This window comes from Crinia signifera, chromosome 4, assembly GCF_055691185.1.
Source record: "Crinia signifera chromosome 4, ASM5569118v1, whole genome shotgun sequence".
In the NCBI taxonomy this organism is placed as follows: Eukaryota; Metazoa; Chordata; class Amphibia; order Anura; family Myobatrachidae; genus Crinia; species Crinia signifera.
In genome coordinates this window covers 16,222,239-16,249,212 of record NC_139220.1, presented here as the reverse complement: position 1 = coordinate 16,249,212, position 26,974 = coordinate 16,222,239, and the positions used below count along the sequence as shown (strand labels likewise).

At 46.7% G+C, this 26,974-nt stretch overlaps 1 protein-coding gene across 2 annotated transcripts in view; it reads right to left on the bottom strand.

Annotated features, from left to right (window-relative positions):
- Positions 1-1,892: 1,892 nt before the first annotated feature.
- Positions 1,893-26,974, bottom strand: part of SLC37A3 (solute carrier family 37 member 3) — a 50,278-nt gene continuing 25,196 nt past the window's right edge. Inside the window, exons 1-15 of one of the 2 annotated variants that reach the window (XM_083181227.1) lie at positions 26,698-26,844; positions 24,328-24,468; positions 20,197-20,311; positions 19,315-19,407; positions 16,696-16,779; positions 15,850-15,995; positions 12,248-12,344; positions 11,084-11,168; positions 10,763-10,950; positions 10,019-10,160; positions 7,725-7,826; positions 6,962-7,009; positions 5,127-5,278; positions 3,468-3,533; positions 1,893-2,998 (exon numbers count right to left, since the gene is read on the bottom strand). In XM_083181227.1, coding sequence (XP_083037353.1) covers positions 2,906-2,998; positions 3,468-3,533; positions 5,127-5,278; positions 6,962-7,009; positions 7,725-7,826; positions 10,019-10,160; positions 10,763-10,950; positions 11,084-11,168; positions 12,248-12,344; positions 15,850-15,995; positions 16,696-16,779; positions 19,315-19,407; positions 20,197-20,311; positions 24,328-24,428 — 1,512 coding nt within the window. In that variant the 5' untranslated portion in view covers positions 24,429-24,468; positions 26,698-26,844 and the 3' untranslated portion in view covers positions 1,893-2,905. Of the gene's footprint in view, positions 2,999-3,467; positions 3,534-5,126; positions 5,279-6,961; positions 7,010-7,724; positions 7,827-10,018; positions 10,161-10,762; positions 10,951-11,083; positions 11,169-12,247; positions 12,345-15,849; positions 15,996-16,695; positions 16,780-19,314; positions 19,408-20,196; positions 20,312-24,327; positions 24,469-26,697; positions 26,845-26,974 lie in introns of those variants that run through there. The other variant, XM_083181225.1, reaches the window with a different exon arrangement.

The window sequence follows — 26,974 nt, the reverse complement described above, 5'->3', positions numbered from 1 at the left end:
ATAAGATGGGAGATCTTTTGAAGATGGGCTGTTGACCATTAGCAACCAATCAGATGCTAGTACCTTCAAATAAAGGTGCTGAGTAAATAGAATCGGATTGCTTGCTTTGGCACCGCCTTATTTCTGTTAATAGGAGCTCAGTTTACCGTAACTATCAGGTGCGAATGAACGAGTTTGACATTATAAAGTGAACAGTACAAATGCTCAGCACTTTACAATGACACAGGATTGTCTGGTGGGCCTCACACATCACCACACAGTGGTAGAGGCTCGGTATACAGTATAAAACACAACAATGAATCTGCTTGACCAGCTCGGTATAAAGGTGCCCCGCTCCCTTCTGGCCGGAATCTCCGCAGCGGCTCTGTGCAGCTGTTGTACCCTGGGCACTGCCAGTTCCCGAATACAACACCGGCGGCAGATGGATTAGGCAGCTGAGGAGTTGCGAGTGGCGGCCTCAGAAGTGACCGTTTCCACAGATATTTACAGTACTTCTTAATACACAGATGCCGACATGTATAAACTCCTGCCGGCATCTGTCATCCAGGTCAAATAGGCGTTACTATCACTGTATATAATCACTAACATCCAAACTCCCTTGTATATCAGAGCATAATACACCAGCTGTACAGAGAGGATAAGGTGCTGTACAATCAGATTCCAGCAATCTTATCTAGTACATTCTAAATAAATACATGACATCTGAAATCTAATTGGCTCCTAAGTTCTTCATTTGAAGTCTTTACTCCCCCTTGAACTCATACAGTTGGTTATTTCTACTATATTGTGTGTATACTAACTGGTTCATTACACCATGTGGGGGGGGGGGGGGATTTAACGTCGGGAAATATTGGAGCTTACCTATTCAATGCTGCCGTTAACAACACCGCTGAAGGACTTTCTGACACTTGACAGCCGGAATATTGAATTCCAGCTGTCGAGTCACAGTCTAAAGAAATGAAAACGTAACAATTCCGACTGTGGGGACGGTACGACAGTCTGAAACCTGGACTGTATATCCCCCATAACCTGCACTTTTCCCTTTCCCATTTACAGAGGGGGGATTCCGAACCCTTAACAATGGAAGAAACGGCATTCTAATTTCCCTTTAAACCCCTTTTCCATCTACAAGCCGGGTCACACCCAGGATTTTGTACCCAACTTTTGAACCCTTTTACACTAGGAGTCCCCACCTTCCATAGTGCTGGGCGGGTGACGTCATCGAGTGGCGGGATCGGGGCAGTGCTGGGGGATGAGAGCATCTCCCAGTGCCGGCTTTTGCATTGCAGTGAACGGGACCCGGGTCGTATCGACCCAGGTTACCCGTTTACACTGCACAATGCCCCGGGTTAAACTCGTGTTCGACCCTGGTCTCACGACCCGGGTTATAACAACTGGGAGCATTTCCACCTGCCTAGAATCCCGGGTTTTGCACGCTCCTGTGCAAGTACCTGGGATATTTAGGATAGTGGAATAGGGGTCATCGTGTCATTATCACCTCACTTTCAATGTGAACTAAGTATTGAATGTTTATCTTAGCTACAGATGAGGCATTTGGGGATGGGAAGGGGGCTGTGGGTAATGCCACATGGTCCACAGAGGAGCACCTTGTATTCGGTCAGTGGGTGACAAGCCTACGTATTGGAACACTGTGTGTAAGCCTGAAATTAGCAAACAAAGTTGGATGATTTTTTTTTTTTTTTTTTGACAGCAATTGCTACAATATTAATTAATAACTATTTTAAAAAACTAATAATAAAAAAAAAAGAAAACCAGTAAAATAAAACAGTTCCCCGATTAAGGCTTGATAATGATTGTAGACAGAGAAGCTCCACCCAAGACAAATGATAGCCATTTCTATGAAATCGTTGGCACAAGTAACGGAAAATTAATTGAATTTGACAATATTTTGTTTATCAAAAGGACACGTACACGAGCAGCTTCCAAATGTCCATTATATGTATCCACTTCCAGATGCTCACGGTCGGTACCAGACTTCTTACATCAATACCAGCCCATTTAAACTCATCCGGTGACTTCATTCCACCTTGGCGGAATAGTGCGAGACATTCAGTTGCATGTGGCATGGGGTTCTAAGCAACACATGCCTTTAGCACCAGCATCTGCCTCAATGGGCCTTAGGCTTGCATAATGGATACTAGGCAATGATTGAAACTAAATCAATTCCACCAATTAACAGCGTTCCTTTAAAACACAGGCTCTCTCTGATTGGAAGAGTTGAAGCATTGAAAGGATTGTGGGTAGAAATATGCAAATGATGACCATTAACCCCCAGAAGAGGCACAAGGTGCGATGAACATCATCCGCAACGTTGGGCTTATTTCACCGACAGCGATTTGTCTTCTCACTTCATGTAGTTCCCTTTACAATTGTTGTAGGCACAGAAAATGTATTAACGTCTTTAAATAAAGAAAAAAGTTGGAGGCGGTAAAGTGTCTTGTCAATGTTTTTTTCGCTTTTTTTTATATAAAAAAGTTTTTTCTTTTTTTTTTTTAAATTCAAAAGTGTTTTGTGCATGTGCTGAAAAAAACCCCGATAAAAAATAAATCCTGAACGTAAAAAAATTGAGCCGGCGAATTAGAATGGATCAAACGATCCATTTTTGTAAACCTTAAGGTCACGATTCCTTTTGTCAAGATTGGAATACAAAAATACACGTTAAAGACAAGAAAAAAAAAACAAAAAAAAAACAAAAAAAAAAAACAATTAAATGAATAGTGTTAACCAGTTCTAAAAATGATCCATTTGATGGATTCGCGGAGTTTCCAAAATCGGCCAATGATAATCCATAATTCCTTGTCCTTTTGCTTCTGTGTGTTTGACGTTACATTCCCAAATAAGATTGTCTAGTATGGGTGTAAACAGGTGTCAGTAAATTTAATTGTCACCCCGTTAGTTGAGACGTCCGCCTGTTCCTCCCCGCTGGCCTGAACTCCCGTACAATGAGGGGGATTATGAACATAAGGCTCATAACGGTCTGTAGGAAAAGAAACGCAACCGATTTGGTGATTTTTTTAAAATAAGATAAGTGGTCAGGAAAAGGTTAAACATATAATAATAAATAAATAAAATAACTACACAGACATATTAGAACCAGTACTGCACTTTATAAGCTCACAATCTCCCACTTCATGGTAAGGGCTCCTGTCTCTTCATCCTGGCAGCTACTCTCTGGTCTGTTGTGATGTTTGAGGGCTCAGACCCACACACACAGCAAACTTGGTAGAAGAAGCTGCTCCCACAGGCCACGTGCAGCAGCTCTGCTCTGTCCCTTACACATGTGGTGGCAGCTCTGTTGATCATATTATATACTATTGATATTGCGGTCATAATTTAAGGCACTTGCCAAGAGGAGAGGGGTTTCTGTGCACCAGAACCCCCCAACCCCCCCATGCGTTTGCCTATTCTACCCCATCATTTCTAACCACAACAATTAGTGATCTTACCATAAGGATGAAGAAATAGAAGACCCACATCCAATTCAGGGCTCCCTGGATAACTGAAACCAGAACCTGGAGAGTAGAGTAAAGATCGAAAATTACTGGCCGACGCGTTTCGTGGAGGGATAAACCTTCGCTTCATCAGATCAAGTTGTGGGTTATTTCACAGTGAGACACATCAGATATACACTAATTGGGGCTACCACTTGACCAATCATTACAAGATACTCAGCTTCGTTATTACACAGTGGGGTGGGGTGGGGGGTGTGTGTGTGTGTGTGTGGGGGGGGGGGGGGGGTGTCATCTTGAAAATGAAAGGTGCTCTGTTATCAAAAACAGATTTGCCTTCAATATAGATAAGCAGATGCTTGGATCAGAGAACAAGAGCAGGCATCATAATTCCAGAAACCCTGTATATGTGATCAAGTCCAGTGTTCATTACATCCATTACACCTGACCGAAACACGCAAAAGCTTGCATTTCCATACAGGTGACATGCGCCCCTGTTCTGTACCAAACTGCCATGTACAGTTCACCAAGTGATGGTTATATACCGGCCTCTGTCTGACCCTATGAGTATCTACGCCCAACACAGGGATGCTTTGAGAATTTCCATATAACCGAGTGGGAAGCACAATTACTGGCCTTATTATACAATTCACCAGTACATTATGAAATAAGACCCAGGATATGACCTGATGGGGGTACACAAGGGTTATAAATCAGTGGCGGATCCAGAGGTGGGGATGCAGCACCAAAATTCAAATAGGGGAGCCACACCCACTGAGAGCGAGTCAGTTTGGAATGACAGTTGATGGCACTTGCTGTGTCTCGCCTATTTGAATTTTGAACTGCGCTGCAGCCCCCTCCCCTTCCCTCTGGATCTGCCACTGGTTCTAATATTATCTAGGAAAGTGTTTAGTGACTGAATACTGGATTTTAATCACCGCGCGGCTCTATATGATGCGATTCTCCTGGGTGATCCCACATTCTTGGATACATTGCCGAAGCTGCAGCATATACTTTACCGAGGCATAAAATCCTCTGCAACATTTGTCTTAATTACATCATGTTAATATACATACATCAATTTTTAATACATATCGATTTTCTTCTTAGCTCTCAGTCTGCGCTACATTTAAAAGGACACGGCATAAACTACTTCATGTAAAGACACAGCGGCAGATGTACTAGGCCGTGGAGAGTGATACAGGGGAGAGAGGTAAAGTAGCAAACAATACGCTGCTGTCCTTTTTCAAAAACAACAACATGGCAGGAAGTTGCGGATAGGCTGGTACTTTATCTCTCTCCTCATGGGAAGGCCTCAAGCCTCTACCGGGCAAATCTTCAGCGTTTGGGGCAGGTTGGTTTAGGAATGTTTGCAAAGAAACCTCAATGGTTTTACGGGCGTCCGATCACCGCCAATTTAGGGTAGTGCCAACACAAGAGTAAGATGGGCAGTCGTTGCATAGTATAGTACAGCTGGCTAACGACTAAATCCGTATTATATTCAACAGTGAGCCTGACCAGATCATAGGCCTCCGCAATACACCCTGACACCCCCCCCCCCCCATATTCTCCTTGTCGGCGTGAGCGGCTCCTGCCAGCAAACATCATGGTACGACATTCATCTGTAAACTCAGATCCTTCATCCCACAGACTTACTTGTCCCAGGGCGGCACCGACGCTGCCCGTACCGTCTACGATCCCTGTAACTGTGGCCAGAGCCTCGCTGCTGCCTCTCACCATCTCCTGGCGGCCCAGGTCTGCGGAGATCGCCGAGCTGATCATGTTAGAGGGACCGCCGATGAAGAACCCTGCAAATGAACACGTCTGTACTTGTAACTGGTGGTTCAGTTTCACATTAGGTACACACAAGTGCGCACACACACACACACACAAACACAGCTGGTCGATGGTCTCTGGTTATCTTTCCGCACTGAGGGGCTGATTCAGAGAAAGCCTGCTGCAATTGTACTAGCACTGCACAGAAATAAATACATATATTCCCACACCTGTAGCGTGCCACACATAGATCCAATCACACTACCCCTTTCCGCCCTTCATCCCAACAGCACACACTTCCCCTATGCCTGATGCAGCATTATCAGGCCAAAATCAATTCTGCATAGAACACAATTCCGCCCACACCCCCCCGGATCACACAGTCTACAAAGCCAACACCTGATTGTCATCCAATGACACGCAAGTGAAGATGTGACAGAGTTGGGAAAGTCTCCGGGCCGCCTGCGGTTGCTAAACATTAATCAAAACTTATGCTGCAAATGGACATGGGTGCAACTCCGAAAGAGCCCTCCAAGCGCACTCCCCCTAGGTTCGGCTTCTTACCACTAATATTTATATACACTATAGTATCTCACTGGCGTGCCGCGCTGGGCTTCCTAGCTTATGATAGTTTTTTGGGGTGCCGCACCCTGCACCTAGATATAGCGCTAGGGACCCCCAATATACAGAGAAGCCTTGACGTGGCTTGGGGGCATATCATACACCTGCGCAGGTATATGTAACCAATATCTCTGAATTCTATTATCATGTTGTGTTCAAGATTGGTTACTAACATTACTCAGTGTGCCGGGGGAACCAATGTCTTGTTACTTACCCAGTATTAACCCCTCACTCATGCACCTGAGTAATATTACTGAACTAATTGAGCATCTACCACTATCCATATATACAACAGTACTTAACAGAACCTTTAACAATGCTCTTAAAAAGACCTATGTTGTAATAGTATTTAAAAATAATAATAATTTTAATTATATGGCGCTCTTTCTTTAATAGGACTCAAGGCGCTTACCAGATAGAATGAACGTAATACAGTACAGGAACAATGAAGGACAGAAAAGCTTTTCATAAACTATACTTAAAGGAGTTCTGGAAATAACTGAGTGAACAGGAAAGTCTTGAGTCTGTTTTTAAAGGATTCTAGAGTGGGGGCCCATGAACTGTGGGGGGAAGCGAGTTCCATAGAGTCAGAGCCCCATGGCTAACAGCTCGACCCCCAGATGGATTATGGGAGATTCTAGGTACTGCTAAAAGTCCTACAGATCACAGTACTCGGCTGAGACGGTATTGTAATGTGAAGTATCAAACTGGTCTTGTACTAAACAGAGGAGACCCAATATCTAATCAGTGCTAGATTACTGAGCCGTGAACCGTACCCCACGCAGGGCCTAATTCAGCTTGGATCCCTAAGTTGCAGCTGACTGCGAGGAGTAAAGGGGTTTACACACAGTGCGATGCTCAGATGCGTTTTGAACTTTTTAGTTCCAAACGCGTCGCATGCAGATCACGTCCTGTTTCTTTTGCCTTGTGATGCACGCTCCCGCGCATCGCAAGTTAAAAAAACTCTGTGCATACAGCACTTTCTGTACACCTTAACCAAAAAGTCAGCAAAGCCAGAAAAAAAAGCAGTCGCAGCATTTACGGACGTGCAAACATTTAAAGGGCCTGTACGCTGCCGATTCCTTAGGACATACCTGTTATAGTCATGAGAAACGCGTTAAGCGGCTTGTTGTTGGGGGAGTCTGGAAAGAGGAAAAAAATAAAAATTAGGTCAATCCCCCAATTAATCGATCATACAATCCCCAATTATCTTGAATACACTCAAAAGGACAGGGGCGCTCTTACGACAGCAGTCTCATTACCTGAGGATTTTGGATAAGGGATTTTTGCGTATTTCGGATTTTTTTTCTCTCCATACTTACCTGGTTCCCAGGTGATGCCTCAATGGTCCCCCCCGATGTCCATCGGGGGAAATCAAACAAAAAAATAAAAAATTCAGAAAAAACGGTTTTTGGAATATTTCGTTTTTTGGATCTACAGATAAGGGAGACTCAACCTGTATTAGAGAGCTGCTCTTTAAAGAGACCGTCAAATGAGACACGGAAGTGAATTCAGCAAAGGGTTATAGTCTGTTAGACCAGCGTGAGTTCCTGAACGTTTCCCACGGCTGTCACACAAATCACACTGCAATCACATCTAATCTCTAGTGGAACCGCAAGCACAGTAATATAACGTATCTGCTTCCTCTTTCTCTTTCCCGCGATAAACACACAAGTGGGCAGATGAGCGCAGCTGTGAGTGAAGCACTGATGGCAACGTGAACGGCCTGCGGGGAAAACTTCTCAGCCGCGAGATGCAACCGAGAGAGTTCTATAGGATGAGCCCCCCCGCAACGCCGAATTCCATTTAGTATTATACCAGGACAGAGACGGAGACCGATTTTGCATAACAACTCACGGCTGTATCCGAGCAGAGAGCCTACGGCGCACACCAGACTGACGGCCAGGACGGGGGACCTTTTCTGCATCAAGTCGGAGATAAACCCCTGGATGGTGCCACCTGCAGGACAATGAGGAGACTACATTTACTACAAAACAATATATAAAAACGTGGTACTCTTTACCTAGCACGGCGCCCACGATTTTGATCGTGGGCATCGCAGGTAAAAAAATCGCGGGCATCGCGGCCATTGAATGCACTAAAAATCGGGTGCGACGCGATGCCCGCGATTTCCCATAGGGAACAATGTTAAATTTCTCAATTGACCCGATTTTACTGTTCAATGCCTCAATTGACATGATTTTTCCATAGGAAACAATGTTAAATGTCCCACAGAGGCCAAATAGGCACCCTGAAGTGTGAAATGGCACCCACAATTGTTAACGCGACCCCACGATCAACGTCAACCCGAAGCGTGGCGAGCGCAGCTAGCCCGCGAGGGGCGGCGGTACGCGTCCTACGACCTTTTCATACCCCCACTATCCACGTCGGCGTGGAGTCGAGAATAGAATAGTGTGGCAAGCGCAGCTAGCCACCGTGCCCGAAGCGTGGCGAGCCCCGCGAGGGGACGCGGATACCTTCACAGGTAAACGCGTCCCTTTGCGGGCTTCACAGGTATCCTCGTCCACTCGCCACGCTTCGGGCACGGTGGCTCGCTGCGCTCGCCACACCATTCTATTCTCAACTCCACGCCGACGTGGATAGTGGGGGTATGAAAAGGTCGTAGGACGCGTACCGCCGCCGCTCGCCACGCTTCAAGTTCACGTTGATCGTGGGGTGGCGTTAACAATTGGGGGGGCCATTTCACACTTCAGGGTGGCTATTTGGCCTCTGTGGGCCATTTAACATTGATTCCTATGGAAAAATCGTGTCAATTGAGGCATTGAACAGAAAAATCGGGTCAATTGAGAAATTTAACATTGGTCCCTATGGGAAATCGCGGGCATCGCGTCGGTCGCGTCGCACCCGATTTTTTAGTGCATTCAATGCCCGCGATGAGCGCCGTGCTAGGTAAAGAGTACCAAAAATGTATACAGCTGGATTGTGAGCTCCGGAGTGGTCGCCAGAAACTGTGCGGAACCTGGGTAAGAGACCGTTAAGGATCTAAAGTCAATACAGTGATTTCAAAAACACAGCTACATAGTATCGTCAGTTTGTTTCCGTGCACTACAACTCTCATTATGTTCACCCACAACCTCCTCTATTACATAGAAGCCGCTTTGGGAATGAGCCCAGACAGAGGCTGGAAATGCTTTGATGTGCAGTGCCTTCTAAAAACTTCAAATGGTGATGACAGGGGTCATTATCCCATTACGGTTTATTGCCAATGAAAAGTCACCTAAGCCGGGAGTTTCACACCCTCTTCTGTGCAGTGACGCAGTTGTCACCTTAATGTTACACTACAATAAAGGATAAAACAAGAATCGCGGATATAAATACCCTTGAAAACCAAGATGGTGGCAACTTTTTAAATTATTTATAGGTAAGCAACATGCCACTTCTAATACCCCATTTATCTCTTAATCATATCTAAAAGGTATTATGTGGGCCACAAGATTGTATAGGTAACAGGAAATGTCGGGGTGGACAACATCGGTGATGTGAAGCTTTGTACTTCACTCCTAAAGTGTGAATACATTTTTGGTAATAAAAACCAAAAAGGTCATTTATTATGCTTACTCCTGATGTGTGGGTAGAATTGTGTTATTACCCCTTTAATTTTGGGGGGTGTATTTTATTTTACAAAGACACAGCTTATTTGTTAAAACACTTCTACATACCGTGACGGGTTCAGATATATTCTTAGTGGTGAAACAAGCTTACAACCTAATATCCATTACTTAATTGGAGGGAACATCGGTATTGAAATCGGATGTCTATTCTGTTTGGATTCAAATATATACTGAAAAACGTCAATAACCAAGATATAGAGTGTGTGATGTTAAAAATATAATATAACAGAATATACGCAGGACTGTGACTGAGGAGAGGTGTGTGCCCAACTACCCTCAACCAGGGTGGACAAATGATACCACCTGCCCAGATTGCACCTACATCTACATGGCAAGATGCCTAAAACTCTGGGTGCTCTGTTCCTTCTTGTTCCAGGTGGCCCCGCCCCTTGTCATGACATCATGAGTTAGGGGGCGGAGTAGAAATGCACACATCCCAACTTGTAATGTTGCCACGGAAACAAGTTCACACTCTGGATGTCCGGCAAAGACTGGATTAGTGTGTACCGCTTTGCTCACCTATAATACCACCGATGTCGTACCAGATAGACAGCTGGTCCGCCTCGGCCTCCTTCCAGCCGAAGTTGATGCTCAGGTAGAAAGGAAGCCAGAAGAAGAAGGAGTAGTTCACCAGCTTCAGGCAGGCATAGGCCAAGGAATACTGACGGAACACAACACTGGAGGTTAGAACATACCCAATGCTTCCCAGATATTTTCAACACCAAAAAAAAAAAAAAAAGGGACATTCTCAGTCCAGAGAAGCGAAACGCGTGCCTGGGGAGGACCACAAGCATCAGTAGGGGATTCCTAATCGCTGAGGTTCAACAAGCCCAACCCAAGTTACACGGCCCTTTTCCACTAAGCCTCATATGTGACATACACAATCCACATTTCCCATCGTTTGATCACCACCGAAATGCGTAATTCAAAGCTGGTCAGCTAAGGTTGTCTATGACAATCAGAGGAGAGAAAGGGAAGTCTATAAATATTCCGTAAAACATTTCTCTAGATGGAAAAATGGATAAAGAGTAGAACACCGCCATCTAGTGGTGATAAAAAGTAATGGTTCTAATAAGTAGTAAGTTCAGTAGAATTTTTGTCCTATAACGGAGACTACTGTTACAAGCAAATAAAAAGCATTCATGGAAATTGGATTCTTATTCCTGCTTCATAGTATTCTCAACACCCATTGAGTATTTGTGGACGGAAACAATTAACAGATCATACAGAACCCCATACTACCTATACATCATCGGTTCTCACCAGTAAGACACCGGGTAAGCAGCAGGCCTGCACAAACCCAATGGCTTTGGTAGAACTGGCACGGTCTGGAGCTTGTATAGAATAACTGGTTTCACTGTCTGCGTCGTTCTCCTCGCTCATAAGGGGCCTGTGCACTTCCTCAGCCTGGCCGTCAGCCTCTTGTTCCTCTTCCCCAGCGTCTTGTAGGCCTGGAATAAAGAATCCCCTTTTATAACGAAACTTTGCTCCGCAGAAGGTAATAAAAAAAAAAAAAAAACCTTCATATTTTTTTTATTGAGTTGATTTATTTCTACGAATAATTAACCAGCGCGTTTCGCATACCCAGCTCTTTAGGTGAGGTCACCAGGCCAAAGAAGATGATTAAACCTCCAGCAAACTGCACACAGGCGGTGACCAGGAACGCGTACTAGAAAGAGCAAGACGTAGAATTAATAAAATAACCATATTTTTAAAAAAGGGACAAACACTTAAAATCAGGGAAACGAGCAACGATATAGCAGGACGCCGGGATGGGTAAGGTTCTTACGCTCAGATGGTAGGAGAGCAAAAAGGTGCCCATGCATGGCAGAAGATATACGGGCAAATCAGATCTGCCTGTGCCACTGGGGGAGAATGGCGGGAAGGTTTGGAGCACAGCTGGAATAGTGTACTTTAGGGGTTATTCAGACGTGCTCGTTGAGCAGCGAATTCAGACCAGTCTCCATAGGTATTAATGTGCACATGCAAACCCGCAGCTGCAAAATTTTCATTCGATGGAGCGCTCGCCACCTAATTGACAGGCAGTTGGCGCTCCGGGGTGGACAAACGGCCTTTCATCCACCTGTCTGCTTGGGCCAGGTGGATGAGGTCACATGACGCCTGCGCCCACCACCAATTCGGACTTTAGCCTGCTTACTAGGCACCAAATATACGCACCCTAGGGATAGCCATCGATGTTTAGAAAACATAGATGGTTTATGGCCGATGCCGAATAGTTTTGACATCGATGAGGGAGAACCAGATGGTTTCCCACCATCGATGTCGAGCCTAAACGAATTGTTTAATTTTGCTTTTTCCTGGGGCATGGAGCATAGCTCCTCCCAGGACACCCGTGAAGCCCCGGCCCCGTATTCTGATTGACCCACAGGCCAATCAGTCAGAGACAATGGATGACCATCGATATGTAAAGACATCGATGTTCACCCATTGCATAGCTATTTACCATCAATGGCCAGTTGCACTTTTGCCATCGATGGCCAACTCTAATGCAACCTAGCGCGCAGGTATGAATTGGGCCCATAAGGTGACCATACTATCGGCTATAAATCGACCAATAAACCAGCAGATAAGATCACACATAATGAGCAGGGAAAGTGTTGCTTTGGACACAACAAGAAAACACAAGAATACAACACATGGCAACGAGGGAGGGAATGAGACAGAGAAGTACAGTCAGTCAGACCTGTATATAAGGTACATGTAATGTTTAGGACGCTAGCAAATTACCTCATATCCATATTTTAAGACAGAAGATGCAAGAAAGGCTCCTAAAATATTCCCCACAGAGGCACAAGCGCTCCACAGCCCGAATATCACGCCCCGTCTGCAGGGGAAAACAGAAATGGAAGAATCAGTTTAGGAATTTTCTTAAGTATCTCAACTAGGCCATTCAGCCAATCACATTAGAGGCCGGCATTTTGGGGATTGAACAATCACTGAGGAGACTGCAGCCTATAAATTCATAAGGAACTAGTGACAGCACTGAGGCACAGCCTGACTAATCTGTATGAGGCCTGACTGACATGCGCCAGGCCTGACTGACATGCGCCAGGCCTGACTGACATGCGCCAGGCCTGACTAACAATATTCATGAAACATTGGATTCTATTAAAATTAATACGCTATCCTGTCATGAATATTAATTCAGACCACAAAATGGCTGCCTACAATCTGTTTGGGTGACAGGAAAATGCAATCTGCTGCAATGACAAATAGTTTATTTGCAAGGCATTTATATATATACTAGGTGATTCATCGCGCCCTACGGGCGCTCTTCACACCGTCGTAAGGGGCTGCGCCCCCTTAATTTGTGAACATTTGTATATGAGAAAGATGGTTAGAATTGTATGAAAGATGGCCTGTATTGCAACTTGAGTTATAGGTGAAATGTGTTAAATAGAGAGCATATGATGTGGAAGGGGGTGTGTATTGTTTTGTTTAATTAAAAAGCGGTTACAGAGTAAGATGTACATTGATAGTGTGGATGGTACAGTGACATTTGTGGGTGTGGGGGGGGGGGGGCTGTGTGTGCGCATGTTGTTTAGGTGTGTGTGTGTGCAATAGTATAGTAGGGTGTTTCTGAGTCAGCGGCTCCCCACTGGCGGAGGTCACGACACAGGAAAACAGGAGGCTGGGTAGTGATAAGGGTGTGTGGGCATAAGGGGGACTAAAGAGGAGGATGGGAGATACTGTGCAGCTTCTGCCAGTGGGTGAGGGTCCAGCGTGGCATTACAGGATGGTGGCCCTTAGTCAGTGTCTCCTCCTACTGGGTGGGAGTTCGGGTGCATGAGAGCAGGAGGCTGGGCTATGAGGCATGATAGGGGCATGTGGGCAAAACCACGTCAGCAACTACCCAGTGGTGGAAGTTACGGTTCAGGAGAGCAGGAAGCTGGGTAGTGATAGGGGTGTGTGAGTATACGGGGGACTAAAGAGGTGCTTAGGGGTGCCGTGAATTGCGGGGGGTGCCGTGAATCAAGGGAGGGAGCAGGTGTCGGCGAATCGCGGGAGAGGGCGGGGGTCCGCAAAGCGTGGGAGGGGGCGTAAATTGCGCGAGGGGGGGTTGCGAATCGCAGGAGGGGGTGCGCGGGGGGTCCGTGAATTGCGGGAGGGGGGGCACGATGAATCACCTAGTTGGTTATATATTCTTGTAAAAGGATGGTAGGAGGTTGCTGTCATTCAGAATGCATTTACATAAACAGTAATAGTAGCAGTAAAAGATCTGACTTAAAACACCTACAGTAAAACAGAACAGGTGTTATATATTATACAAAGAATTGGTTGATGAGGTATAGGTTGACGTGCACATAGTTGTCACTGGAAAAAAATTGCCACAAGAAAAAATCAACATAGAAAGATCAACACATGTAAATGTTGACATAAGTGTGACACCTCATTGGTGTCCATGTCGACACATGAGAATGAATATGAAAACATAAAAAAAAAAGAAAAATAAATCTTCAAAAACTCATGTCAACCTTTTTCATTGTCGACCATTGCCGTGCCAGTGTTTTGCATGTGCCATTTAATCCTGGGGTTGCCGTGAATCGCGCGCGGGGGTGGGGGGGGGAGGGAGGAGGTGAGGGGTGTCCGCGAATCACGGGAGGAGGGGTCGTGGGTGGATGCCGTGAATTGCAGGAGGGGCGCGGGGGGTTGCAGTGAATCGCGGGAGGGTGGGTCGTGGGGGGTTGCCGCAATGACAGGAGGGGGGGTCAGGGGTGGGGAATCACGGTAGGGGGGGTCGTGGGGGGCACCGTGAACCGCGGGAGGGGGGGCCCGGGGGGTTGGCGCGAATCGTGGGAGGGGGGGGTCGCTGGGTGCCGCGAATCGCAGGAGGGGGGGTGTCACGGGGTGGGGCCGCGAATCGCGGGAGTCACCGGGGGTGCCGCGAATTGCGGGGGGGGTGTGCTGCAAATCGCGGGAGGGGGGTCGCGGGGGGTGCCGCGAATCGCCACAAGAAAAAATCAACACAGAAAGGTCAACACATGTAAATGTTGACATTAAGTGTGGCACTTCATTGGCGTCCATGTCGACAAATGAGAATGAATATGAAAACATTGAAAAAGGGAAAAATAAATCTTGTCAACCTTTTTCATTGTCGACCATAGCCATGTCAGTGTTTTGCATGTGCCATTTAATCGTGGGGATGCCGTGAATGGGGGGGGGGGGGGAGGAGGGAGGTGCATACCTCCCAACATGACACATTGCTCTGTTTCTGGACTTTCTTCTTAATGTATGGATTACCATCACCTGTGCTTAAACACATTTCTTATCAATTATCCTGTTTAAAATGACAGGTGATGACAATCATAAATTAAGATGGAAGTCCACAAACAGAGCATTCTGTCCCTCCTGGAGAGGGTCATGTTGGGAGGTATGGAGGTGGGGGGCGCTCACCTGGTGTGTCTGGTGAGTAGCTGTGTCTTTGCTGTGTAACATGGAGAGGCAGAGGGTGTCTGGCACGGTCTGTGGGCTCACTGGGCTGGTTCTCTGTCATGTGAGTCAGTCATGTGAGTCAGAGGCTCCACCCAGCGTTACAGCTCCAGACACACTTTGAGTGACAGATGTAGCCAAATATATAAGAGATTTTTTCCTCCCTGACACTTTATACATAAAATAAAGAAGCAACAAACAAAATACTGTTTACAACAAAAGGACAAGGAATAATACACATTGGGCCTAATTCATGTGTGTATGCATTGGCCGATATTCACACAACATTGTGATTATCAGGATGAACTGGGAAAGGTTGGGAATACGCCGGTGTGTAACAGACGTTTCAGGCATGTATCTGCCGCCGATAGTCATGCCAGCGAAATGCAGGTAAGAAACATGCGTAGTCAGCTGATAATCGCTCAACTGCGTAAATACCGACGTAACAACCACCTCTGAATTTCAAACAGTCTGCAGTGTTCCCCAGGTTGGGAACCGCTGCGTTAGTGCAAACTTCCCTTCTGACAGTCGATTAGCAATTAGCGAACGTACCCAGTGTTTTTACTGGAAGATGCAACAATTATATTCCTTATTTATCATGCATGAGGTGGAAAATGGCGGAGTAAGGTTTAGGAGAATGACTCTCATTTGGTAAAAAAAAGACACCACAAATAAGTTAAGGTAAGGTAAGGTTGTGGAAGTAGAGGGTTCTGGGTTAGGGTTAGAACACTCACTGGTATCAGCCAGTATCGTGACAGTTGGAACTCCGCTGTCAGGACTCTGACCGCCACTGACCAATCCGTATTAACTGTTTTTTTTTTTTTTTTAAATACTCCCAAGGCAAATATTGTATAAGGTTTATTGCTATTAAAGAGTCCCTATAGTATATGAAAACCTACCCGGATTTCCCGAACCAGTTCCCCATGACGGCCACCACGCAGGGCCATCCGGTGGACTGAAGCAGTCCATTAATCACCCACATCAGGCAGTAGAAGGTCTTGTTATAGAAGTGCACCCACTCCGTGACGGTGCCAAACACAAACATCTGAGGGGAGAGACACAGGAGGTGGTCAGAAGCAAACATGGGGTAGAACAGCGAAGGCTGACCCAGACACTCCAGCTGTTGTTGAACTACACATCCCAGCATGCCCTGCTACAGTTATACTATTTGGCCATGCTAAAACTGATGCAGGGCATGCTGGTATGTGTAGTTCAACAACAGCTGGAGTGGCAAGGGTAGCCATCACTGCGGTAGAAGAACAATCCTTAGCGAGCGCCGCTCTGTCCGCCCAACATCCAAAAGCTTTACAAAATTAAAATAGGGACTTTTTACTTTTTAAAACAAAATGTAATTTTTTTTGTGTTTAAAAACCCTACAGCTTTTATTTTATTTTTTTTGTCATTTAAATAAAAAAGGCAAAAATATATATAGAGATATAAAACAAACAAGCGTTTGAGCCCAAAAGTAATAGGCCTTAAATATGTTTTTGGATGGAGACTTTCAAAAGGGATTCCCAATTTTAGCATTCAGCTCAACGCCCCCATATGGGGTACCCAACATATACAGTCATTGCAGGAATTAAAGTTCAGCCGAAAGCTCGCTTGCTCACCCATTCTTATTCTGGATATGTTTTTTTGCTAATAAAAATAAGGACCGTGTTACAGGGTAACGGGGCAGCCAGAGTACTAATCATACGTGCACGTTACAGATCACGGAAATCACTGGCCGATGCGTTGATACTCACCGTTACCGCAGAGGAACACATGCCAAAGGTCAGCACATATCGCATGTTTAGCCGGTCCCCTATGATGCCGCTGATGAACAGGCCCTGCGCAAAATATTACAATGTATAAAGCGGTTTCTAGTTCGGCATGAAAACGTGCACAGATTTCTACGTTTCCTACAACAGTTCCCGGGGGAAGTACCTGCATTCATTCTTATGTTATGGAATATCACACCCCGACAAAGATGCACTATTATCAACTGTCTCGATCTAGTAATAAATAGCGAGCATCGATGTTACCTAGGAGACTGCAAATCAAACACTCAGCTAGATGCTCCTCCCATATTTCAGAATAATACAAGGTAGGGGTAGGCTCTCTAGGTGCCACTTTCCGACAATGGAATGGAACAGAATCATTATCATGGATAAATTAAAATTTCTGTATAAAAGTAATTAAATGCCCTGAACGCCAGGACACCCTGCAGGAAAACTGCATGTGAATGTCCGATGGTGCGATTATTCCTAAAAACTCCCTACTGTAAATAACTCCGAAGAAGTGGGCATGGGTCATAGGGTCGACTCAACAAAGGTTGACATACATTAGTTTTAAAGGTCGACAGGGCTTATAAATAAATATATTTATCTCATGTGTCGACAATGGGTTTTTTTGGTCCCAAATTTTGACTTAAGTCGACAAGGACACTGTATCAGCTTACCGTCTCCCCTCGCATAACTCGGAATAGTCGACACACTGTTTTATTCTCTCTCCACGCCCCCTTGTGGATGGTAGGGTATGAAATATCGCCCGTTTTTTATTTTATTTTTTAAAATGTGAAAAACACATGTTGTCCTTTGATTGTTGACCTTCCCTTTGCCAACCTATTTTATGTGTTGACCTTTAGTCATCCATCTAATTTATGCCGATCTTCATAACGTCAACCTTAGCGACCGTATCCCCAAGGAGTTTGGTCTGCAACTTCCAATTGAAGTCCAACACATTTTCAGTTCTGTCCTCATTGGTCAATAGCAAGTAGGTCATCCCTTGCCCTAATAAGGACACGTCTCTTAAGGTGCCCACACACTAGAACGATTTTTGGTCGATCGGCCGATTTTACCCCAATCTCCCGGAAATCGTCCGATATCGATGGGATGCGCGCTACCGCAGATCTTTTGCTAAATCTTCTGATCTTACGTGCTGCATGAAAGATCAGAATATTTAGGGAAAGATCCATAGGAACGCACATCGGATCTTAAGATAAATCTTTGGTAAAGATGTGCGCTTGCCTGAAATCTTTTGTAAAGGACAGACAAAAGATTTCAAGGCAAATGTATGCGCACATCTTAAGATTGCAGATCTTTCTAGTGTGTGGGCACTTTCACCATTGGCCTCATACTGGGAGAGGATGATTACACTTAAGGTGGCCACACACTAGAACGATTTTTGGGCCGATTGGCCGATTTTCGATAAATCGGCCGATATATCGGCCGATATTTACCGATAATCGGTCGAAAATCGGCCGATGCTCGCTCCCGTGGATCTTTTGCTAAATCTTCTGATCTTACGTGCTGCACAAAAGATCAGAAGATTTAACAAAAGATCCATAGGAACGCACACGGGATCTTAAGAAAAATCTTTGGTAAAGATGTGCGCTTGCCTGAAATCTTTTGTCCAGATCGGACAAAAGATTTGAAGGCTAATTTATGCGCACATCTTAAGATCGCAGATCTTTCTAGTGTGTGGGCACCTTTAAATGTGAAGAAAGATATAATAATTATGGGGAAGAGAAGAAAAACAATGGTAAAGGTGCCCACACACTGGAACAATTTTTTGGCCGATTTCCGATAAATCAGCCGATATATCATCCGATGTTTACCGATAATCAGTTGAAAATCGGTCGATTTTGATCCAATGCGCGCTCTCGTGGATCTTTTGCTAAATCTTCTGATCTTACGTGCTGCATGAAAGATCAGAAGATTTAGGGAAAGATCCATAGGAACGCACACGGGATCTTAAGAAAAATCTTTGGTAAAGATGTGCGCTTGCCTGAGATCTTTTGTCCAGAATGGACAAAAGATTTGAAGGCTAATTTATGCGCACATCTTATGATCGCAGATCTTTCTAGTGTGTGGGCACCTTAAGAGTTAATCTTAGAGTTAGCTCTGAAAGCAAGTTCACTAGAACAGCTACAGCAGCCAGATAAGAGCCATATCTAATCTTGTTATAGGACCTTATCATCCTGTAATAATAACATTACATAGGCTTGTAGTCTGTAACAAATCACACAGTAATGGGGCCAACATACATAATGATTCCTGGGCATTTTCTAAGCGATGTTACTAATTTAACTACATCGATCAGAAAATGTGTCGATAGCGATGTACAGCCCCTGCGCGTCGCTATCACCCGGCGATTATTATTCAGCATGCTAGATATTAAACCACTTAATCGCCAGCCAGGGCCTGTGTCCTCACCGGAGAGCACTGACCCTGACAGATCGCTCAGCGGCAGTTTGCGGTGCAGCGCTGTGTGCGGAGTGGTCCAGCATTGCTCAGAACACTCACCTCCCCGTATCGCATAACATTTAGAACAACAGTAGTAGATCAAGGACTACAAGGAGACCTACACAGGATACAACTCACCACTGCATAGGAGAAGAGGAAGATGGTATCGAGCAGCCCGAGGAAGATGGTGGCGGATTTGGGGTTAGGGAAGAGATGATTGCCATTCCAAGTCTGGTGGAGAAGAGAAGACTATATGTGAGAAACACTTATTTTCATGGCCAGCAACTGAAGGAGGAATCCAACCTCAAACACATTGTGTACAATGGCCGGACACATGTCTCCTCCCCCCCCCCCCCCCCCCCCAAGGGCCTTATACCAGGAATTATACCGGGCAGGTGGCTTCATGTTTGTCTGCTGGATAAGTTCCGACACTATTCCAACATGTATTACTTATTTAAGATTATAAATGTACAACCCCTTTATAGCCTGATGTCTGTATATTTCCATATTGTACTTGGTACCTACTTGGTGCCCGCAGTATTTTGGTCATTAGTACCTTTATACCTAGTACTGTGCCAATGGCTGACGTTTGATTGGACCTTAGCTGGACAATCTCACTGTAAAGTAGGCATAAGATGCATTAAGGGGGTGATTCAGGTTGGACAAAACCATGCTGCGCTGCAGCTGGGGTTGATGTAACATGTGCAGAGAGAGAATTAGATTTTGGGGAGTTATTTTGTTTCTGTGCAGGGTAAATACTGGCTGCATTATTCTTACACTGCTATTTAGATTTCAGTTTGAACACACCCCACCCAAATCTAACTCTCTCTGCACCTGTTACATCTGCCCCACCTGCAGTGCAGTATGATTTTGTCCGTTACAGGAGGAGTTTCAACCTGAATCACCCCATGTAGGTTATATTTTAGAGATATAAAAAAAAAGGAGATGCCTCCTGATGGTAATATTTCCCCTGTACAAAGCGCCCCCCTGTATTTCTTCCTGGTCGGACAGGATTCTCACCTTGTTGGGGTCCACATTGTACACGGAGGTGTTTAAACTGGACGGCGTCCACTGGTTACTGATGCTGACCTTTACGTTACTGAACGCCTTCCTGGACGCGTGTAGAAGGGCGTAGCTGGGGGGAGGGACAATCAGATCAATAACCAATAACAGGTGAGCTGATAATAACTTACTACTGTGTATTGTGATTTATCAACATTCACTTATACTGTATATCACCAGAATACTCTGCTGCACGTCACAATTGGGATCAAAGCAGTAATAAGACAAGATGGGAGTAATAAAAGACAGACGAAGGGGTCAGATTTTTTTAGGTGTTCCTGCCATTAACAGTAACTGAGTGTTGTGCACGTATAGAGCACTACATGGCCCTGGATGACCTGATTTCTTCCTTAACTATTAAAAACCAGGCCGTCACTGCTATTCGGTAACCCTGGTTGGTTTCGAAGCCATTCTAAATCTATGCTCTAGGACAGTGGTTCCCAACCCTGGTCCTCAAGTACCCCAACAGTGCACGTTTTCCAGGTCTCCACAGAATCACAGGTGAAATAATTAGCTCCACCTGTGGATCTTTTCAAATGTGCCTGAATAATGAGTGCACCTGCCGGGTGACCTGGAAAACGTGCACTGTTGGGGGGGTACTTGAGGACCAGGGTTGGGAACCACTGATCTAGGAAGTATAGTGATCGCTAAATGTAACACTTTCATTACTCCGGTTTAGATTCTCCTTCTGTACTTTTTTCTCTCCTTTTTTTTCCCTTTTCTTTCATCTTTTTCTTTTTGCTTTATATGCTTTTCAGGGGTGTCCAAACTTTTTGCGACGAGGGCCAGATTTGGTGAGGTGAAAATGTGGGGGCCGAGCATTCAGCCTGACATTCTTTGAATCATTAATCACATCAGAATGGTCCCCCACTCTGCCCCCATTCACTGCATGTCCCCCAGCCTGCCCCTCCTTCACTGTATGTCCCCCATTCACTGTATGTTCCCCACAGCCTGCCCCCCTTCTCTTAAAAGTCCATCAGTGACCCCATTCATTGTATGTCCCCAAGCCTGACCCTCCTTCACTGTATGACCCCCATTCACTATGTACTCCACTCTGCCCCCATTCACTGTATGTCCCCCAGCCTGCTCCTACTCCCCCTTCTCTGAATGGCCATTACTGCCTCCATTTACTGTATGTCCCCCAGCCTGACCCTCCTTCACTGTATGTCCCCCACTCTGCCCCCTCCCTTCTCTCTATGTTTTCCAGCCAGAGGAAGGAGAGGCAAAGCAGGCACTGCAAGGACAGGAGATGCTTGGGCTCCCGCTGCCGCACTCCTACACTCTGCATGTTACGGGAGCAAGCTTCCCCCTTGCTGCCCCCCTCCCCACACACTGCTGACACTGTGATTGTGGAGTAGGGTGATATACGATTGCAGCAGCAGGGGTAGGACGCCAAACACATCTGACTGGTGGCCGGCACCTCCTCACTGCAGCAGAGAGCAAGGTAAAGGCGCGCTCGCCGGGGCCCCACCTTTAGTGTCCTGTGCTTCCCACATCTGATGCTCTGCCTGCTTCCAGCTGGAGGCTGCGGGCCACTTTAAATGACAGCACGGGCCGCAATTGGCCCCCGGGCCTGACTTTGGGCATGCCTGGTTTAAGTGTACCGCGTCCCGGCGCATGGCTCACTGCCCTCGGCACACTATTATATTCTGCTACCAGGCTTTAGTGGATTGTAGGGTATGACATACCTGCCTGTCGGCGCAAGTGGGCTAAAAAAAAAAAAAAAAAAACTGAAAAACTCATGTCGATCTTTTGACGGTCGACCTTCCCATTGTCGACCTAATGCTAGTGCCTACTGTCCAACCCCGTCGACCTTAGGCCTGTTGACCTATTTCAGGGGTCCACCTAAGCCCTGTCGATCTTCAGTGGTCGACCACGTGCATTTCGCCCTAAATCGGGTCGACCAAGTGACCGTATCCCCTTTACATTAGATGCGATGTTATTTGAGCCTCAGTCACGCGTCGCTTCTTTTGAATTATGTATATTTGATATTATACAATAAATGGTCAACATTGTCCAAAGTAATACTCTGAAATGTAGAGTTCCCCCATTAGAAAAGGAAAGAGAATGACGCAACTGAATACATTTTATGGGCCTAATTCAGACCGGTTAACAATTTTTGCAGAAGGACAAAACCATGCTGCACTGCAGGTGGGGCAGATGTAACTTTTGCAGAGAGTTAGATTTGGGTGGGGCGTGTTCAAACTGAAATCTAAATTGCAGTGTGAGACTAAAGCAGCCAGTATTTACGGGGTTTACGCATGTGCATATTCAACCCCAAACATCGGGGAAGGGGCCGAATTCGGATTGGGGTCTGAATCAGCCCCAAAGTGACGTCTCCATCTCCACAATGACCCCGTCACTTCTCTGTGCACTCGCTGTTGTTATTACATTCCTCGTTCCTAATTAAACAGATAATAACACAACTGGTAACGTGACATCTATATCCTGGACGCAATGGCGGACAAACCTGTAATTCGGGTCAGGTCAAGAGAACGCTGGGATTGTGGCCAAACAATGCAGGAACTGTAATAAAAGTGTTTATTCTAGCACCCTGCGTCTAACAAAACCAGTGCAGTTCCTCTTCCCTGTCTGTGGTGTCGCTCTCTGCTGTGGTGTTCTAGCACAGTTCTGGCCTGCATATCAGTGCTGAGATACAGACCACACTGTGCCAGAAGCACCACATCAGAGAGACTCCCCAGGCAGGGAAGAGGAACAATACATGTCTGACATCCGTAGAGATTGGCGCGGCCCTGTCGCCACGCTTGTTCGTCATTTTCTCTCCCGTGGCTCTCCGCGGGTGCGACTTTGGTGCGCAAACGGACAGACCTGTAGTTACAAAGAGCAATAAGCCACCTGCAAAGAGGAAACGTTTCTGTTGTGTTTCCAATCTAATGATTACAAAGGTCACCTGGCACTGGCCTACGAGTTAGAATTTTGGGGCCAATTCAGATATGACTAACATGCTGCTGGAGTTTTGGGGGCAGTGAGAGGAGGCGCATCAGAAAACCAAGTGTATCGGCATTACCCGATGCAGATCTACTGACCTTCGGCTGCGTGATTAATACCCCTTTTAGACCGAAAATACCGGGTTGCACCTTAGATTAGATCACGGGTCCGTCCCAGCATTTGCAGTCAGTAAGCTCCCTGTCTGACCCAGCTAATTACATCACACGGAGGCCAGGGCAGCAGCATATCCTCAGGGGAAAGGGGGCGTAGGCTGCGCTTGGAGCCGACAGAGCTGCCTTCTTCAGAGTGTGATTCAGACCTGGGTCGCTAGACCAGGGTTACCCGTTAACACTGCACCTCAACCTGAGTCAGAGCTGTGTTCAACCCTGGGTTGAAATCCCGTAAAGACCCGGCAATAACCCGGGTGGAGAGTGAAAGGGGTGTTAATCATACATTGAGTAACCTCAGGGATACTAGGACGTCCGATGGTCACACAGTTGCTCCTTTTTTGCATATTTTAGAGATTCTACCACTTCAAACAGAATGGAGGGTCATTTCTGTTGAGAGTCGCGGAACTAAGTTATGTAATTTTCCTGCTAGGACGACACATTGGCAATATCTAAAGCAGTCATGTCCAAACGGTGGCCCTCTAGCTGTTATGAAACTACACATCCCAGCATGCCTTGCCACCGTTTTAGCATTCCCTAATAGCAGAACTGTAGCAAGGCATGATGGGACTTGTAGTTTCACAACAGCTGGAGGGACATCGTTTGGCCATGGCTGATCTAAAGGGTTTGAAATCTCTATTATCAGTTACATTTTCCAAGCGGTTTTTTGCAATCTCAGCCCATAGCTGGTGAGCGGCCATCTGCCGACCAGTGTGTGATATTGCAATAGATGTTTTGTATAGTGTCTGATTGAAATAAGTAACAGTTGTCTAGAACCCTAGAATGTCTGTGTGTGCGTGTACATGTGGTAGGGAATATAGATTGTAAGCTCCACTGGGGCAGAGACTGATGTGACTGTTCAAATACTCTCTGTACAGCGCTGCGGAATATGTGTGCGCTATATAAGAAACAAAATAAATAAATAATAAATACTACAGGTAATAAGTAATGGCCCTGAGGTCTCTCTCCTCACCTGAAGAACGTCAGGAGGAAAACGGCCAAGTGGTGATGTGTGTAGCGTGCACAGAACCTCCGAGTGGCGGACGCCCTATGGGGGGACACCGGGAAATCCATGGCTTCAGATCCTGCAGGCCCCAAGTACTCTGCCTGGTCACTGAAAAAGAAAGAAGACATGTGATACAAGGCAGAACATAAGCTTCCAGCAGGACTTGTAGGAGGACTATGGAACAAGCCAATGCAAATGAATGTTTTAGATGCGGGGACCAAATCATTCAATGGTCGTCGACAATCGAATGATTTGGTACGTACACGCAAAACTAAAACTCAGGTATCTTATTTTTGCGTGCGCCCTGTACGGGAACAGGGTGGGCAGCTGACACCTGGTGAAGCCAGCTGCCCACTCCTGGCAGCCTCATCACTGCTGAATTTCCATAGGAAGGCCCGCCACTGCCCCATGCCCCCCCGCACTGGTGGGTGCGAATGGGACGGCGAACTAGCAGTTCATTGTGCCCGTTTGCACCCAGCGTATGTGTAGTTCCACAACAGCTGGGGGTCCATGAGTTTGACACCACTGCTCTATAGTAACACAGCACCTCTAGGACTACTATGCCAAGCATAATTCATAACACTGCACATCTAAGACTGAATCGCCTAGCATACCTACATAGGAATACCAGACCTCTAGGACTACCACACCAATTCCTCTAACATTGAACCTCTGTGACGACCGCGCCAGTACCTCTATAGTAGTGTTTCCCAACCTTGGTCCTCAATGCACACAAACAGTCCAGGTTATAAGAATAGCCATACATGGTGGCAGGTGAGAGGACCTCAGTTATTTTGATTTAATCATCTGCACTTAAACATGGATATCCTTGAAACCTGGACTGCTTGTGTGTCTTGATGACCACGGTTAGGAAACACTGCACCTCTAGGACACATGTTCCCAATAACACCGCACCACTAGGACACGTCCGCCCAATAACACCGCACCTCTAGGACACATGTTCCCAATAACACCGCACCACTAGGACACGTCCGCCCAATAACACCGCACCTCTAGGACACGTCCGCCCAATAACACCGCACCTCTAGGACACGGCCGCCCAATAACACCGCACCTCTAGGACACGTCCGCCCAATAACACCGCACCTCTAGGACACGTCCGCCCAATAACACCGCACCTCTAGGACACGTCCGCCCAATAACACCGCACCTCTAGGACACGTCCGCCCAATAACACCGCACCTCTAGGACACGTCCGCCCAATAACACCGCACCTCTAGGACACGTCCGCCCAATAACACCGCACCTCTAGGACACGTCCGCCCAATAACACCGCACCTCTTGGACACGTCCGCCCAATAACACCGCACCTCTTGGACACGGCCGCCCAATAACACCGCACCTCTAGGACACGTCCGCCCAATAACACCGCACCTCTAGGACACGTCCGCCCAATAACACCGCACCTCTAGGACACGTCCGCCCAATAACACCGCACCTCTAGGACACGTCCGCCCAATAACACCGCACCTCTAGGACACGTCCGCCCAATAACACCGCACCTCTAGGACACGTCCGCCCAATAACACCGCACCTCTAGGACACGTCCGCCCAATAACACCGCACCTCTAGGACACGTCCGCCCAATAACACCGCACCTCTAGGACACGTCCGCCCAATACCACCGCACCTCTAGGACACGTCCGCCCAATAACACCGCACCTCTAGGACACGTCCGCCCAATTACACCGCACCTCTAGGACACGTCCACACAATAACACCGCACCTCTAGGACACGTCCACCCAATTACACCGCACCTCTAGGACACATCCACCCCATAACACACCTCTAGGACACGTCCACCCAATAACACCGCACCTTTAGGACACATCCACCCAATATCACCGCACCTCTACGACACATCCACCCAATATCACCGCACCTCTAGGACACGTCCGCCCAATAACACCGCACCTCTAGGACATGTCCGCCCAATAACACCGCACCTCTAGGACACGTCCACCCAATTACACCGCACCTCTAGGACACATCCACCCCATAACACACCACTAGGACACGTCCACCCAATAACACCGCACCTCTAGGACACATCCACCCCATAACACTGTACCTCTAGGACATGTCCACCCAATAACACTGCACCTCTAGGACACATCCACCCCATAACACTGTACCTTTAGGACACATCCACCCAATATCACCGCACCTCTAGGACACATCCACCCAATATCACCGCACCTCTAGGACACATCCACTCAGTAACAGTACACCTCAAGGACTAACACAGCCATGCACACCTTATGGCCAGACATACAACCTGCACCAGGTATGTCACTCTGACCATGGGGCATTACCCGCCACCGGAGACTCCTCCGACCAGCCAGATTCCCTCCTATGTCCCCGTCTCATCAGTCCAGAACCGGCAGCTGCCCACAGTGCGGACGTCAACACTCGTGCACTTCCGGCATCACGTGGCGGCTCTTCCGCGCTAGGCACGCTGGGAGTTGTAGTTCCGGTTTGCTTGTGTGTGGCTGTGGGCGTGGCTGTCAGCCAGGTATCATCAGCACAATAGGTGTGTGTGCCGCTCGCTGTGCTCGCATCGGGCAGAGAGTGAGACGAGTCTCGTCCTCT